At 51.0% G+C, this 15,974-nt stretch overlaps 8 protein-coding genes across 8 annotated transcripts; 5 read left to right on the top strand and 3 right to left on the bottom strand.

Moving 5' to 3' along the window:
- Positions 1-603: 603 nt before the first annotated feature.
- On the top strand, positions 604-2,332 carry M436DRAFT_68169 (amino acid permease-like protein; the record flags this gene model as incomplete). Its single annotated transcript, XM_013567158.1, has 2 exons — positions 604-941; positions 991-2,332. 2 exons carry the CDS (start codon positions 604-606, stop codon positions 2,330-2,332), a joined length of 1,680 nt encoding a protein of 559 aa, XP_013422612.1.
- Positions 2,333-2,994: 662 nt separating this feature from the next.
- M436DRAFT_86428 (putative 2-haloalkanoic acid dehalogenase) lies at positions 2,995-3,757 on the top strand (the record flags this gene model as incomplete). Its single annotated transcript, XM_013567173.1, has 2 exons — positions 2,995-3,584; positions 3,637-3,757. The coding sequence occupies 2 exons, from the start codon at positions 2,995-2,997 to the stop codon at positions 3,755-3,757; spliced, it is 711 nt and encodes a 236-aa protein (XP_013422627.1).
- Positions 3,758-3,858: 101 nt separating this feature from the next.
- Positions 3,859-4,708, bottom strand: M436DRAFT_76934 (ribonuclease Trv, RNase Trv; the record flags this gene model as incomplete). Its single annotated transcript, XM_013567172.1, has 2 exons — positions 3,859-4,285; positions 4,338-4,708. 2 exons carry the CDS (start codon positions 4,706-4,708, stop codon positions 3,859-3,861), a joined length of 798 nt encoding a protein of 265 aa, XP_013422626.1.
- A 730-nt stretch (positions 4,709-5,438) lies between these two features.
- Positions 5,439-7,151, top strand: M436DRAFT_86426 (peptide-N4-(N-acetyl-beta-D-glucosaminyl) asparaginase amidase N; the record flags this gene model as incomplete). The annotated part of the gene is made up of 1 exon (XM_013567171.1): positions 5,439-7,151. The coding sequence occupies one exon, from the start codon at positions 5,439-5,441 to the stop codon at positions 7,149-7,151; it is 1,713 nt and encodes a 570-aa protein (XP_013422625.1).
- A 604-nt stretch (positions 7,152-7,755) lies between these two features.
- On the top strand, positions 7,756-8,802 carry M436DRAFT_58444 (uncharacterized protein; the record flags this gene model as incomplete). Its single annotated transcript, XM_013567127.1, has 1 exon — positions 7,756-8,802. One exon carries the CDS (start codon positions 7,756-7,758, stop codon positions 8,800-8,802), a length of 1,047 nt encoding a protein of 348 aa, XP_013422581.1.
- A 40-nt stretch (positions 8,803-8,842) lies between these two features.
- Positions 8,843-10,259, bottom strand: M436DRAFT_58485 (uncharacterized protein; the record flags this gene model as incomplete). Its single annotated transcript, XM_013567133.1, has 3 exons — positions 8,843-9,513; positions 9,566-9,685; positions 9,734-10,259. The coding sequence occupies 3 exons, from the start codon at positions 10,257-10,259 to the stop codon at positions 8,843-8,845; spliced, it is 1,317 nt and encodes a 438-aa protein (XP_013422587.1).
- A 1,343-nt stretch (positions 10,260-11,602) lies between these two features.
- Positions 11,603-12,535, bottom strand: M436DRAFT_58515 (NAD(P)-binding protein; the record flags this gene model as incomplete). Its single annotated transcript, XM_013567137.1, has 2 exons — positions 11,603-11,917; positions 11,972-12,535. The coding sequence occupies 2 exons, from the start codon at positions 12,533-12,535 to the stop codon at positions 11,603-11,605; spliced, it is 879 nt and encodes a 292-aa protein (XP_013422591.1).
- A 620-nt stretch (positions 12,536-13,155) lies between these two features.
- On the top strand, positions 13,156-15,426 carry M436DRAFT_86422 (transketolase; the record flags this gene model as incomplete). Its single annotated transcript, XM_013567170.1, has 2 exons — positions 13,156-13,351; positions 13,406-15,426. The coding sequence occupies 2 exons, from the start codon at positions 13,156-13,158 to the stop codon at positions 15,424-15,426; spliced, it is 2,217 nt and encodes a 738-aa protein (XP_013422624.1).
- Between the last annotated feature and the right edge of the window lie 548 nt (positions 15,427-15,974).

Raw genomic sequence — 15,974 nt, 5'->3', positions numbered from 1 at the left:
ACTCCACATCACTTTTTGTGCCATCGCTCCTTCCATCTCCAGCTTTGAGATAACGACCAAGACACGACGCGACGCAAAACATGCCGCAATTGATTGTGAGATGGCGCCATACCTCTATCGCAAACTTACTTTGAGCTCATGCTCAATGACCCGATGGTGGAGAATTGCTTGAGTGCAGTGTAATTACTGATCTTCTCGCCTGAGATGAACAAACCAGTGGCCTTTACCTGGAGCTCTTTATGCCTCTACTGCGCTGTCCAACCGAAGTCTGCTCACATGTCCCTATCAGTAGCCAATCCACGCGAACAGCCTAATAATCGATTCGCGAAGGTCAAGTTGTTTATCTGCGCCTCAAGGTCTAGCCCCAACAACATCATGCAGCGTTCGTTCCGGAACCTCGGCATGAGTAGTGCAATCGTCCATCAGCTCACTCTAAGCCAATGAGCATGCATTCAAGGGTCATGTCGAAGAGATAGGCATATCTCCTCTTCCAGATGCAAGATATGTAGGGCGGGTTTGCATAAGACAACCAGCTCGGTCGACCACCTGCGGCCATACTTTGCTTCCGTTCAATTCTCCAGTATCGTTCAGCTGAGTCGAATCATGTCAATCAATGCACCAGAGACCATCCACGTGGGCTCAGATGAGAAGAAGTTGTCTCATGCTGATGAGAAACCCATATCCTCGGATGTCGAGTACGGCTCTGTACTGCCCGAGTATGATCAAGATGGGCCACTCGAGTTTGAGGAGAAGAAGGAGCTCAAGCGTGGTCTGAACCAGAGGACTATACAAATGATTGCCTTGGCTGGAACCATTGGTACTGGCTTGTTCTTGTCTTCAGGCAAAGCCATCTCGAGAGCTGGCCCATTGGGCGCCTTTCTCGGTTACACTTTTGTTGGCTTCCTATGCTCGGGAGTCGTCATGTCCATCTCGGAGTTGAGGTAAGAAGCAAATGCAAATGCCATTGACTCAGATGCTGACTTGCGACAGCACTCTTGTTCCTCTCAGTGGAGGCATCACTCGTCACGCCGAGCACTTTGTCGACCCCGCCCTTTCCTTTGCAAACGGATGGAATCAAGTGTACGCCAACCTAATCAGTGTACCTGCTGAACTCTGTGCCGCCGCCGTCTTATTTGAGTTCTGGACATCCTCTGTCAGTAATGCTGTCTGGATTGTTGTGCTGGGCGTTTGCCTTGTCGCGAGCAACATCGCCTTCGTCCGCATCTACGGCGAGCTCGAGTTTGGCTTTGCGACATTGAAGATCATGCTCATCGTCGGTATCAATATTATGGCTTTGGTCATCACATGTGGAGGCGGGCCTGACCACAAGAGCATTGGCTTCCAGTACTGGCGTAACCCGGGCCCTTTCGTTGAGTATCTGGGCTATGCCGGCTCCCTGGGTCATTTCATGGGCTTTTGGACGACCTTCAACAACGCCGTCTATGCTTACTCGGGCATTCAGAATATCTCCATCGCCGCATCCGAGACTCAAAACCCTCGCAGAAACATTCCCAAGGCAGCCAAGAGAATCTTCGTGCGCGTGCTGCTCTTCTATGTGCTCACCATCTTCATGGTTGGCCTTGTGGTACCATCCAACGACCCTCACCTGCTGAAGTCCACCGGTACTGCTTCGCAGTCACCTTTCGTTATTGCTGCAACTCGTGCTGGCATCAAGGTCGTGCCATCGATCATCAATGCGATTATTCTGACCAGTGCTTGGAGTTCTGGCAACGCTAGTATGCTCGCCGGTTCTCGTATCCTCTACGGTCTGGCAAAAGAAGGTCGCGCACCCAAGATCTTTACAAAGACCAACCGTTTCGGTATCCCTTGGGTCTCCGTCGGTCTGTTCAGTGTGTTCTTGTGCCTCGCCTTCCTCTCGCTATCCAGTGGAGCCAATGTTGCTTTTGGCTGGCTCCAGGATCTCGTTGCCGTTGCTGCCATAGTTGACTGGATGGTCATCTGCGGAGTATACCTGCGCTTCTACTACAGCATGAAGAAGCAAAACATCTCACGCAGCGAGCTTCCCTGGGCAGCGCCTTTCCAACCCTATCTTGCATGGATTTCGCTCTGCTCCTTTGGTGTTCTTTTGCTGACGGGTGGCTACGTCTCTTTCTTGCACGGACACTGGAATGTTGAGACTTTCATCTCGAGTTACTTCAACATTCCTCTCTTCTTGATCTTGTACTTTGGGTACAAGATCATGTTCAAGACCAAGATTGTTCCTTTGGAAGCACTTCCCGTCCGACACTTCATCGACATTGCGAATGCCAACCCTGAGGCTCCTGAATTGCCAAAGGTGGGATGGCACAAGTACAACTTTTTGTGGGAGTAGAGCTGCTCGATCTGATGCTTGGAGAACATTGATTTTGGTTTTGGAAGTTGACCTTGGTCTGTTTCAGATAGATGGTAGCCATGTATAGTCGTTACAACACTTGTTTTTCTTGTAATCGTTTCTCTCACACATCTGGCTCTGGCGTGCTCAGGAACATTGCAGACAATCGATTGCGTGATGTACATTCCCATGTCTGAAACCTTCATCCTCGAGGCTTATCATTAGCATGGAATCGAAACCGATTTCGGGAGACGTACAATCAAAGCACGCTAAGCTTCGACAAGAACTACCCCACCTGCGGGGTTCCTCGTATTCTCTATCAAGCTCAACCACCTGGGAGAAGATAACCGAACAGACACTTTATCCAGATAGGCGAAGTTCGGCCTCCCACTTGGCCGCGGTCAAGCTCTATCGAATACCGGAGATAGGCATAGTCAACCCATGATAAGGGGTCCCTTGAGATAACATCAAGGTGATTTAGTTACATATGATAATCACAAACAATCGGTAACTCTGCATCTCTTTGAGTTACACCCTTGACCTTCGCTGTCATTTTTGGCTCACTCACTTCCATCTTCGAATTTTTTTGCTGGACTACAACATACACACATATACACAATCCATTTGTGACCCCAAACAAACACAGCGAAAAGAAAGAAACAATGGGCAAACACGTCGTCTTCGATGTCGTAGGCACTCTAGTCTCCTACTCCGCCTTTTACGACTGCGTCGAAAAAGTGCTAGGCCCCAAACTCCTCGCCCAAAGCATCTCACCAAAACTCTTCGGCTTCGCCTGGCTGGAAAGTTCGGAAAGAGAATTCACCTACCTCTCTATCTCATCGCGCTATAAACCCTACAAGACCGTCTTCTCTGCCATGTTCTACCGCATGCTGTGGATGAGTGGCATCACCTCCCCACGAGACTTTGCCACCGACGCCGAAAGAGATGAAATGGTAAAATCTTATTCGCAGTTGCAATTGAGGGAAGGCGTGCAAGAGACTTTTACGTTGCTCAGGGAGGCAGGGTTTGAAGTTTGGTGTTTGACGACTGGAGATCAAGAGAGAGTGTTGGGATACTTCAAAAATGCGGGAGTGGATTTTCCACAGGAGAACTTTAGATCTTGTGATTCGAGGGGGGTTGCTAAGCCGGCGCTTGATGCGTATAGACCGCTATTCGAGGGGTTTGGAGTCGAGGAGGAAAAGTGGTTTGCTGCGGCGCATTATTGGGATGTCTCGGCTGCTAAGATTGTTGGGTAAGTCTCGATGTGATCTGTGTGGAGGCAATGATGCTGATGGAATGTACAGGTTCAAGGGAGCTTATTGTTCCGTGTATGAAAAGGAGGATTGCAAGGAGTTGTTTGATGTTGACATGGACGTCATGGCTGATACACTGCCTGAGATGGCCAAGAAGATGATTGAAGCATAAAAGCGATGTTGATAGAGGTCGTTCCTTTAGTTCTGCATACAAATTCATGATGTGGCTGATTATTGAGGGTGTGCCACGATTCTATCTTCCACACACTAGTTTCAAGAACAGCTGCCCTCGTTGGCTTTGGGGGTAGTGCTGAGGTCCTTTGGTAGGTACTTTATACCACTCTTGGGGCAGTTACCCTTGGTACCAGTAGGATTGACAGCAATGAACTGGCCTTTAGCGACACTGCCGCGAACATTGAAGACATATTCGACCTGGTTGAGCTCACCACTGCTGCAGGAAAGAATAGGGGTGGCGCCGAACTGCTTCTGGAGTGCGCTCGAGATCTGAGCATTGGTGTATGTTTTGCTCGAACTGGGAGTGATGCCAGCATCGGCCAGCCACTCATAGGTAGGCAAATCCTTGAACAGCGTGATGGTGGTGTTGAGGAAGTCGACAAGCTCATCTTCCTTTTCGTAGTTGCTGTAGCAGTCAGGGTTCAACGTTGAGTAACAAGTTCCGTGCTTGCTCCATTCGTGCTCCCTGATTTATGCTTAGCGGAAATTCCTGGCATTCAAGAATAGAGGCTACTTACCAGAACGACTCGTCGTCTCCTTGGTAGTCCTTCCAGTAGGTCTCCATATAGCTCAGGATATCACCATGACCCTTGTCCAAAAGGATGCAACCAATGTCGGTGTATGCTCTTGAGCTATCGCAAGTGGCTTCATAAGTACCATCACAGTTGTCAGGCCAGAGTCCGTGGATAGTCCAAGATTTGGCAGGGCCAGTCGCCGGGTTCGAGTCCCAGAATTGGGTCTGCAAAACCTGACCTTGAACTTCTGTGCAGCATGTGTTTGAGATGGTGCCGCTGGTTTGACAGCTGATGGGTGCGTTGGCTGGACACGACTCAATGGCAGCGGCGGCCAGACCGAGCAGGGTACTGAGGGCAAACAGAGTGGAAGGCATGATGCAAAGATGAATTGATATGATGTGATAAGTTGCAGCTAATGGCCAAGGAAAGGAAATCAAGCCTTCTTTATAGGCTTGACTCTTTTGTTGTTGGCAAGCTGTGTCCCCTCGGTCGCCTCCGTAATCGACGTCTCCTGCATGGTCAGACTCAGTTTCAGTGCAGATCTCCAACCATTATGAGGGCTTGCTTTCCAGAGCGCGGGCGTAGACAAAGTCTGATTGGTTTCACGGTGAGATTCACCTTCTGCAAAGAGGATAGCGGATGCAGGTCACAAAGCACGTGGAAGAGTTGAAGCGTCTCGTCGAACGTCCGAAGAGTCTTTCGGCCGCAACGAGCTTTCCATCACGAAGTGGATATGTGGGCACGATGTTGCCGAGGTCGGTGTTTCGTGTGTCGCATGAGTTTCGCTGTTCGCTGTCTCTTTTGATCTTCTGTACGCATTTCGACGGATGTTCGCCCTATAGACTTGGTCCTCTGTGTTGCGACACAATGTCAATGCAACGCTGCACGAGCAGAGGGCAACAGCGCAGAAGACTTGCGCAAGTCCGATGATAAGTAACGCCTTCCTCTTCCGTCCACTTTGACCGCACCATATCATGCAGTAGCGACGGGAGATCACATAACTTTTGATCATCACGTCTTATCTTTTTTGCTTGTATAACAACCTTTATCCTTCTTATTTTTTCCGGTCGCTTCTTCTCATCTCTTGTTTGAGTGAATGGAAAGATGCAGCTTCAACGTTTCCTCTACCTTGCTTCTGTGCTGCCAGTTGTCGTGTTTGCTCACCGCTCACCTCCCAAGAAGCCTCTTGAAGCGATATCTCTGTTCCAGGTTCTGCCACAACCCCAGTCTCCGCTTCCGATCATTGAGCTCTACAAGCCTGTATCTGTCCCTCAGTCCACAAGATGCAATGTCCAGCAGACGTTGATGGTGCACACCTTCGCCTCAAGCTACGGCGTTCCTTATGTCGGGCAATACACACCACCTTCGTGTGATTTCAACAATGTCGTTATCGAATGGACTGTCACCAGCGCTGGCCGCCAGTTCGATCGCTTGGCTGAGATGTTCCTGGGAGATATTGAAGTTTGGCGGACGAGCACTGCCGAACCCACCGCCTCAGGTATCATCTTCCGATACGAAAAGGACCTCAGCATGTACTTGAGTCTTTGGAAGTCACCTCAGCAGCTCATCTTCAGCTTGAACAATGTTTACGACTCGACCTATACTGGTGCATTCAACACCACTCTCACAGCTACTTTCTCTCACAACCCAGCCAAGCCAGCTCATGCCGATCTGATCCTGCCCATCACTCCTCAACTCGGTGCTACTGGACAGCCAAGTATCTTCACTCTACCAGGCGACAGTGCATCAGCCCAGCAGACAATTCCTCGAAACATTACCCAAGCAACCGTTTCGATCGCAGCCACTGGTCAAAGCAATGAAGAATTCTGGTACACCAACGTCCTCCAATCAGATATTGACACTTTTGACCCCACCGTCGGCACTCTACTGGGATATGGTCCCTTCCGCGAGGTTCAGTTGTACATCGACGACATGATGGCAGGCGTCGCGTGGCCATTTCCAGTCATCTTCACTGGTGGCATTGCTCCAGGCTTCTGGCGTCCAGTAGTAGGTATCGACGCATACGATCTGCGGGAGTATGAAATTGACATTTCACCCTTCCTGCCATATCTCTCGGACGGCAAGCCGCACAGTTTCAGCATCAGAGTCGTGGGTATGGATGACAACGGAGGCAATGGACCAGCCACCCTCTCTTCGGGCAGCATAAATGCTTATTGGTTGGTCAACGCAAAGATCTTTCTCTTCTCCGGCAATGAAGAGTACAACGGCCCCCATGCTGCTCCTTCCATCTCCACTTCGCCCTCAGTACAGACCACATCCAGCATTACCGGCACCTCGAACGGCACCAACACAACACTAAACTACAGCGTCTCGGCCAGACGCACCTTCACCGCCAAATCGGCTTTCGGAAGCTGGACACAAAGCCTGTCATACAGCAACATCGGCTACGTCGGCAACAGCGGACTGGCCTCTTCAAACATACAATCCACCACAGGCACCAATACCGCAGTCCTCAACAGCGCACCCCTCTTCTCAAACACACTCAGCTACACATACCCCATCACCGCCAACTTGACCTATGCATCCACAAACTTTTCCATCTTCGAGGCATACGTAGACTACGGTCTCAAAATCGCATCATCGGGAAGACCAGATCTTTCGACCTTCACACTAGTCGATGGTCCCATGGAGTTGAGCGCCAGACAATTCGGCAATGCGTATTATTCGAGTGTGGCGAATCACAGTTATTCGTATGGAGTCATGGATAGGAGGTTCCAAGAGGAGAGTTATGGTAGTGGGTACTCTAGGCATGTCAAGACGGATAACTTGACCGTTACTTATGACTCTCCGGTTTGAGAGCAGAGGCCTTTTTTTTGGATGCGGAAAACCATTAGCTGTTGCTGGATGAGACTTTGGGAGAACGATTGAGTCAGCGCAGTATTTGTTGATTGTGATGGACCAATGGTACGAGTACAACTTGCTTTACTCTTCTCTCTTGGAGCATATTCTTCTACAGAGTATAAAAGCGCTCGTTGGTAAATGACTCATGCAAATAGGCGATGGAATTCAGAGATGCTATGTTAGTGGTATGCAAGAGTGAAGAGAGGCAGCAGTTATTATTGGGAGGAAGGCCTAAGAAGCTTTGACCACCGGTTCCTGTCGCCGATTTTCCATGGGCAATCGCAACATCGACGCAATTTCTGAAGGCGGATGATGGACATTCTCACTCTATGTCGTTCTGAAGAAGCACTATCAGCTCCCCCTGGCACTCACGTCTGGCTGATGAACGAAAGCATCTGATCTCATCTGTACCGCTCGTCTATCCAACCTCTACATCGGCTTCGGAAAGCAAACTCTTGGCATCTCCATGTCCGAAAACTTTCCATCATGGCAAAAAATCCAACGACTTCTTCGACAAAACTATCCACCAACAACACGAATCTTATCAGAAATCGTCACCATGGCATTCAGTTTCAATTTCGGCGGCGACGACATCGACCAAACCGTCGACCAAGATATTCCCATCCTGGACGCGCCATCATTAGACACAAACACATCACAAGCACCGCCTCCAGTGCCTGTTCTCCAGCACGACTTGCGCCAGCTATACGACACACTCCCCGACAGACTATGCTATAGCACCGCTCAAATCGTCTCTCCGACCGGCAAAGTGCTGCTTCTCCCCCGCCGCGAACTTTTCGACATACGCGTCCAACTCATGTCCGAAGCCTCGTCCGACAATGATAACGACTCCACCCTCAGCCAACTGCAATCCACAGATCTCGCGCCAAATGTCTACGAAGGCGGCTTCAAGACTTGGGAATGCAGTCTTGATCTCTCGAGTTTATTGCTCGATCGCGGTCCTAGGAAGGATATTGATGATTTGGTTCGTTGCGATGGTGTGGTGGAGTTGGGTGCGGGCAGCGCGTTGCCTTCTCTAACACTGTTCCAACATTGTTTGAGAAACGGTATTCCTCAGACATTTACCTTGACCGACTACAACAGCTCGGTCTTGAGATTGGTAACATTGCCGAATCTGATCCTCACTTGGGCGGCGACCACGTCTCCTCCGCTGATCGATCTGACCGCTGAGCCCTCGGGAGATTTGGAGAACATTCCTGCTTTGTTGCCAGAGTTCTTGTCTTCGCTGGCTGCTTCGAGGATCCAACTGTCGTTCATTTCCGGTCCTTGGGGCGAGACTCTGGCTTCTTTGATTCCGGAATCTGCTCCCGATATGGGCAGTTTGATCTTGGCGAGCGAAACCATCTACAGTCCGGCTTCCACAACGGCATTTGTGGACTTATTGATCCATCTTTTACGCCGCACCAAGATGGCAAAAGCAATCGTCGCAGCAAAGAGATTCTACTTCGGCGTGGGCGGAAGCGTGGACCACCTGAAGGAAGTCTGCGCAGAAAAAGGTGCAGTCGCCTACGAGGTGGAGAACTCTGGCGTTCCTGGCATGGAATCTGGTGTTGGAAGAGCGCTCGTTGAAGTGCAAATGTATTGAAAAGATGGCCAGATCTGATCAAAATCTAGTCGAGAAGATTTCAATCCGCTTCGTCGCCCCAGTATTCTTTCAAATCTTGTGCCCGCCATTGGGTCGCAAACCCGGTCGTCCTTTCAATCTCCGCAAGCGCGTCCAACACAACACGATGCTCGGATTTGCTTGACATGACCTTACCGGCAATGTACAGAGGCTGCGGTGCATTCGTCCACGCAGCATGAAGCAAATTGCTTACAGAGATACCGATGACTTGACGAGCGTGCCAGAATATGCTCCTTTGACTCCGCACTTTCAAATCGTTTGGTTTGGCCTGCAGCATGAGTAAAGTGGCAGTATGGTAGAGTTGGTTTGCGCTGATAGCTGCCGCGTTTGAGTAGATCACGACGGGGAAGAGTCCTTCGTCGTCTGTCTCTTGGGCTCTGGATGTCATGGGGCGCATCTCTGCTGGTCTGTTTGTGACCCAGTCCACCAGAAGATCGAACAGAGCCTTCCACTTTGCGCTGTACGTGCTTCCACGCTCTGTAGCGCTACCACGTCGGGATACGACGTTGAGTACGCTGGCGCAGAGGAAGAGAGAGTAGTTTGCGTAATTGTCAAAGTTCTGAAAGTCGGTCTTGAACCGTGAGATGGCAGTTGACATCGTGCCTGTAGGAAGGAACCAGAGACTCGTCGGAATCTTGGTGTGTGAGTCTGAGAGAAAACCGCCCCACATGTCTGTTTCAGTCAGTCGCCGTGAGCACATGTCAGCATATTTGGGAGGACTTACCCATGCGAGCGAAACACCAGAATATGGCTTGACGAGTGCCTCCGACAACACCATTGATGCCAGCGGCTTTGAGTAACATGGCTGCGCCGTTCAGATGTCGGGACCAATCCTTTGGAGAAGCTATAGCGAGTCAGTATGAGAATGCGCAACCAGGACGATTCTACTGACAGCTCATCATCTCCAACACGCAAAGCAACACACAGCTCCCAATAACTTCGGTGCTCATACTTTCAAGCTCCGCAGCGATCAGTCTGATTGCTTCCTGATATAATGCCAAGCTCTCTGTATATGGTTTATCCGGGTCCCTTCGTTCAATCTGCCTTGCGGACAGAGCCAGTACCGACAGGCGCAGTGCTTCTGAGTTTTGTGCAAGAATAGGTAGTTGTATCTGGAAATGACGATCGTTGTCGAACATGTCCAACCAGAGCGCTATCTCGTCGAGGTAATTCCGCCAGAGCTCCATTTCGCGTCGAACTGTCATACCTTTGGGTAGGTTGTTTCTTGCACATGTATCAGATTCAGTCGGTTCCCATCGCGGTGTCTGTCTGACTGTTGATTGGCATGCGTCGTTGTGTTGGGACTTGTCCGACTCTGGAGTGCCGGTTCGCGTTAGGCCGGTGCCGCGAGCCGTGTCGACCATGTGGTTGTATAGGGTAGTGTGCAACTCTCGATAGGTGGCGTTCGGGTAGTACATGGCATACATGTCCGGCGATTCGGCAGGAACATGATCCACGTCCATCAGATTAGCGGTGTCGCCATTGCTCATCGGAGGCCACAAGGAGTCGCCGAATATCTGAAAGGCGTCACGATCTGTGAGATAATCCAAAGACTCGAGTTCCGGCAGGGAAAACGACATCAAATGATCGTCTTCGTGGATGACAGGAAGACTGGGGACCGATAGAGGATCATCTATAGATTGCAGCGGTGTTTGGAATGTGACATGGTGATTGCCAGTTTCTCCAGCTGCGAAACTGTGAGACCGTCTGCTGGCATTCAGGCCGTGAATGTCGTGGGAATCTGTCCTCGTGAGGGGTGTCCGCTGCATGCCTGGCGGAATGTTGTCGTTTGTGAATCTTCTATGAAGTGTCGCTTGGCCTTGGGGTAAAGTTTGAGCGAGATCATTGACTGCCAGATCCATGTCCCATGAGAGAGCGCTGTCGTCCTGTTCGTGCGGGGTGCGACTTTCTTCTTGATGAATCTCATCGGCTGTAGAGTACTCCTGGCCATTGATGTACTCCTTGCACTCGTGGGTATCCAGATCGAAAACGACGTCGACCATTTGCAGAGAAGGAGCTGAGGTCGCGACTTTCTGGCCGGCTATCATGCTGGGATGATCGGCCTCGAGAGAGCTGAAGCGGAAGCTGAGGCCTGAATCCCACTCACAATCTTCACCGAGTCGTTCACATTTGGTACAATTTGGTTTGGTCTCGTCGCATTTTTTCCGTCGTCTTCGACAATTCAAGCATCCTGAGCGACCTCGGAGAGAGCGCTTGGAAGGACCATGCCGGGCGCGTGGTGGTGAAGGTGAAGCCTCGTAATTTTCTGGGGCCAAAGAGCCGTCTTCTGAAGTCGTGGCCCTTGGATTCCGACCCGATCGCATAGGTCACGACAATTCAATCTATTAGCCGGCGATGTCGATGGTGGAGAGAGAGATGTGAGAGTCGAGGGTGTTGCAGAGTGCGGGGCAATTTTGGAGGAGAAGGACCAAGAGACCAACGGCAAGAACGGGGCTGACCTCGAGATATATCGACAACACCACACTAGATCAAACTTTTTACTGCCTTCTACCAAACGCGTCCAAACCATCTGTTCTTCAGCTCACGTCTGATACAGTCTTGGTGTCCAACAGTGCAAGATTACTGGTAGAGTCGCTCTTTCACAATTCCTCTAGAAGCATTGAGCTTCAGCTTGAGATCAAGCATTGTTCGTGCTTTGCTAGGCAGACATCATCAAACATGGGTTTACATTTCCGAGCACGAATAACAAAACACAGCAATGTCTATATTCTATCTTCTAATCATCATCTTTGCGGCGCTTTCAAGCAGTCGCACAGTGTCCGCCATCAACTCTCAGATCCGCACCTGTCATCCACGAGCTTCCATCCGCTAGAAGGAAGACGCAGGGTGCCTTGAAGTCTTCGGGCGCCCCCAACCTTCCCAGGAGTGCTCCCCTCATCCATGATTCCTCGACTTCAGGCTTCTCTTGCAGCAAACCATCCGTCATGGCAGTACGGATGTAGCCAGGGGACAGGGTGTTGACTCTGATGCCCCATTGACCCCACTCGTAGGCAAGAGAGCGGCACATTTGGTGCACGGCGGCTTTGCTGGTGTTGTATGCTGAGCAATGCAGACCCTGTGAGATTTGTCAGTGGGAGGGAGCAGCATGAATGAAAGACTCTGAACTTACGCGGTTTGCAATCTGGCCAGACATGGAGGCGATCATGACAATGCTACCACCAAGCTTCTGGTCGCGCAGTAGACGAGCTGTGTACTTTGAGATGAGGAAGCTTCCTGTGACATTGACTTCCATGATGCGGCGGAAGCCATCCATAGGATAGTCAATGGCGTCAACCATCTGTTGAATGCCTGCGCACGAGATCATGCCCTTGATGGGCTTTCCTCGCCGGCGAGCCTCCTCACCGCAATCAGCGACGACTTTCTCGACAGCCTCCTCGTTTGTAATGTCGCAACGATGGTAGGTAGCGCGGACTCCGGTGCTCTTCTGAAGCTTGGTGATGGTGTCCCACTCTTCAGCGCTGGGCTCAGGGAGAATGTCCAGACAGACGGCATCGGCACCAGACTCGAGAACAGCGACAGCAAGTGTGATGCCGAGTCCACGGCCGGCACCAGTAATGATGACGGTTCTGTTGTCCAAGCCGAAAGCTTTCTGAATAGGTAGATTGGCAGCTGATTGACGAGACTCGGGAATGTCTCTGGGCAGTTCAATGTCCGAAATAATGCTAGGTGCCATGATGCTGTGACAAGGTGACGTCTGCTGGAAGAACAAGAAGTATGACAGATCAAAGCAGCAAAGCTAGGCGTGAAAAGGCAGAAAATTGTTCTCGCGAACGAGCGCAGCGGGGACCTACTGAATTTGTACACGACGGGATAACATGACAAGATCAGCTCGAACCTGGCGTCGCAATCAGAAGACGAGTGTCACCAAGAGGTCATGTTTCAAGGACTCGGTGGATCAATTTGTGGATTGATTGAGAGGGTACGGCGCGGAGACTAGCCGTGTTGGAAGAAGGAGAACGAGGAACTCGAGAGCGTTGCGAGAAAGGGAAGCCACGGCGCTGACATTCTCCGTCTTTGGCAGCTGCGTCGAGCAGCTCTCTCTTGTTGGAAAGGCAAAAGCTGACGCGCTGGCCAAGGTGGGCAAGCGGAGCGCCAGGCGAACGACCCCGCATCGTTCTTCGGCATGGCGGCTTCCTTCTTTCTGACGAGATGCTGGCCTTGATCAAAGTTTCCAGCGCCGCCATCGAGCTACATGCGACAATGTTTCCAACAATCGACATGATTGATAAAGGCTCTCTGCGTCGCATCCATTTCCTCTTCCCCCTTAGCATCACGCAGATCACATAGTCCAACATGGCACCCTCTCTTGAACATTACGAAGAAGCCACCTCCGGCATCCCCGTCAAGGTGCTCGGCACACAGATTGACGGCACCAATGGTGCTGCCACATTACAGCTTGAACAAGCCGACAAGCACGACCAAGTTCTCCGTGTCTTCCGTTGCTTGATTGCTGACTTGTGCGAACAATTCGGTGGTGGCCACCCTGGTGGTAAGCTTTCTCCGGCAATTGGTGCTTTGACACACGACTGACTCGAACAAACAGGTGCCATGGGTATGGCAGCCATAGGCGTGTCACTCTGGAAATATGCCATGAAGTACTCGCCAGCAAACCCAAACTACTTCAACAGAGATCGTTTCGTTCTTTCCAATGGCCACACATGTCTGTTCCAATACACGTTCATGCATCTGGTCGGTTACAAGAACATGACAATCGACCAGCTCAAATCATACCACTCGGACCGCACAGACTCCATCTGCCCTGGCCATCCTGAGATCGAGCACGAGGGTATCGAAGTCACAACGGGTCCTCTCGGTCAAGGTGTTGCCAACGCTGTTGGTATGGCCATGGCAACAAAGCACCTCGCTGCCACCTACAACAAGCCAAACTATCAAGTCGTCAACAACATGACTTACTGCATGATTGGCGACGCCTGTCTGCAGGAAGGTGTTGCCATGGAGGCCGTCTCTCTTGCTGGCCACTGGAAGCTGAACAACCTTGCTCTCGTCTACGACAACAACCAAATCACCTGTGATGGTTCGGTCGACATCACTTGCAACGACGACGTCAATGAGAAGATGAAGGCCGTTGGTTGGCACGTCATCGATGTCATGGATGGCACCACAAACATCTCGGGCGTCGTGCAAGCTCTCGTTGCTGCTCGCGCAAGCGACAAACCTACTTTTATCAACATCCGCACAATCATTGGTATCGGTAGTGCCTCGGCTGGCGATGCAAAGGCCCACGGTGCTGCTTTCGGTCCCGAAGATGTCAAGAACATCAAGCGTACTTTCGGCATGAACCCCGAAGAGCACTTTATCGTTCCTGATGCAGTCTATGACTTCTTCCGCGAGGCAAAGTCGCGAGGCCAGGAGTATGAGAAGGATTGGAGTGGGCTTGTAGATGGTTATTCCAAGGAGTACCCTGAACTCGCCGAGGAGTTCAAGTTGCGTGTCGCTGGCAAGATGCCCAAGGACTGGACCAAGTTCATCCCCGCCAAGGGCAGCTTCCCTACCTCGCCTACTCCCTCAAGAAAGTCCTCCGGTCTTGTATGCAATCCTTTGGCTGAGAATCTCTCCAACTTCATGGTTGGCACTGCAGACTTGACACCCTCGGTCAACATGACGTGGAAGGGCAAGCTCGACTTCCAGAACCCTGATCTCAAGACTGCATGTGGCATCAACGGCAACTACTCAGGTCGCTACATTCACTGGGGCATCAGAGAACACGCCATGTCTGCCATCTCCAACGGTCTCGCCGCCTACAACAAGGGCACCATCTTCCCCGTCACTTCGTCCTTCTTCATGTTTTACATCTACGCTGCTCCTGGTATCCGTATGGGTGCTCTTCAAGGTCTGCAAGCAATCCATGTCGCTACTCACGACTCGATCGGAACTGGTGAGGATGGTCCCACACATCAGCCTATTGCTCTTGCAGCACTCTACCGCAGCATGCCCAACCTCCTCTACATCCGTCCTTGCGACTCCGAGGAAACAGCGGGTGCCTACATCGCCGCCATCAAAGCCGACTCAACGCCCTCCATCATCTCGCTTTCCCGTCAAGCACTCACCCAATACCCTGAAAACAGCGACCGCGACGGCGTACAAAAGGGCGCTTATGTCTTCATGGAAGAAGAAAACGCCGACGTCACCCTCATCGGCGTGGGCTCGGAAATGTTCTGCGCCGTCGAGACGAAAAAGCTGCTGCAGGAACAACACAACGTCAAAGCCCGCGTGGTGTCTTTCCCCTGCCAACGCCTCTTCGAGCAGCAAAGCAAAGAGTACAAGCAGTCAGTGCTCCAATACCGCAGCAATGCTCCTCGCGTGGTCATCGAGGCTTACGCCGTCAATGGCTGGGAGCGCTACGCCGATGCCGGATACTCGATGGCTTCGTTCGGCAAGTCTCTTCCCGGCAAGAAGGCGTACGAGCACTTTGGCTTTGACGCCAAGGCTATTGCACCCAAAGTCAAGGCACTTGTCGAGGAGGTCAAGAAGGAAGGTATTGATTCGCTCAGAGGAGACTTTAGAGATTTGAACGGCACCATGAGGATTGGCCTTCAGCATTAGGCAAGATGATGGACGATTGATTAACGATGATATAAGGTTCATTTGTATATATATAATAAACGGTGTATTTGTTTTACATTATTATCGTCATGTTTGCTGTTTCTTGATGCTTTCTTGCTTGTTGAAGTTTCTTCTCTGTGACCGTGGCTTTTCTTCAATCACATACCCGCTCCCACTAACGAGCTTCTGAAAGGCATCAGATTTCATCGCCTCCCTCACGCTCCTCTTGTCGATGGCCCTGTAAACCGTCTCCTCCAATCTCCAACGCTTCATCAAACACAGGCATCAGATCCCCACTCGGTGCATCGAACCAAGGCAGCATGTCCAACCCCAGTAAACTCATATCCACATCTTGAGACTCTATCAAAAAGTCTCCAAAGCTTTCTTCCACTGCGTTACTGCCATCAAAGGGTTGCGGGTTATGCGCTTGATTAAAGGAAGAGGGGTGGAGAGGATCGTGATGAGAAGGGAATGTATTTGGCGAGGGTGCGATGTTTGGATATGAAGGTGCAGGAAGGGAAGATCGTTGATGGCGTTGGAGATGAGGT

The sequence above is a fragment of the Aureobasidium namibiae genome (genome assembly GCF_000721765.1).
Source record: "Aureobasidium namibiae CBS 147.97 unplaced genomic scaffold scaffold_29, whole genome shotgun sequence".
Classification (NCBI taxonomy): domain Eukaryota; kingdom Fungi; phylum Ascomycota; class Dothideomycetes; order Dothideales; family Saccotheciaceae; genus Aureobasidium; species Aureobasidium namibiae.
Note: the sequence above shows the minus strand (reverse complement) of the source record. Positions and strands in the feature narration are given on the sequence as shown.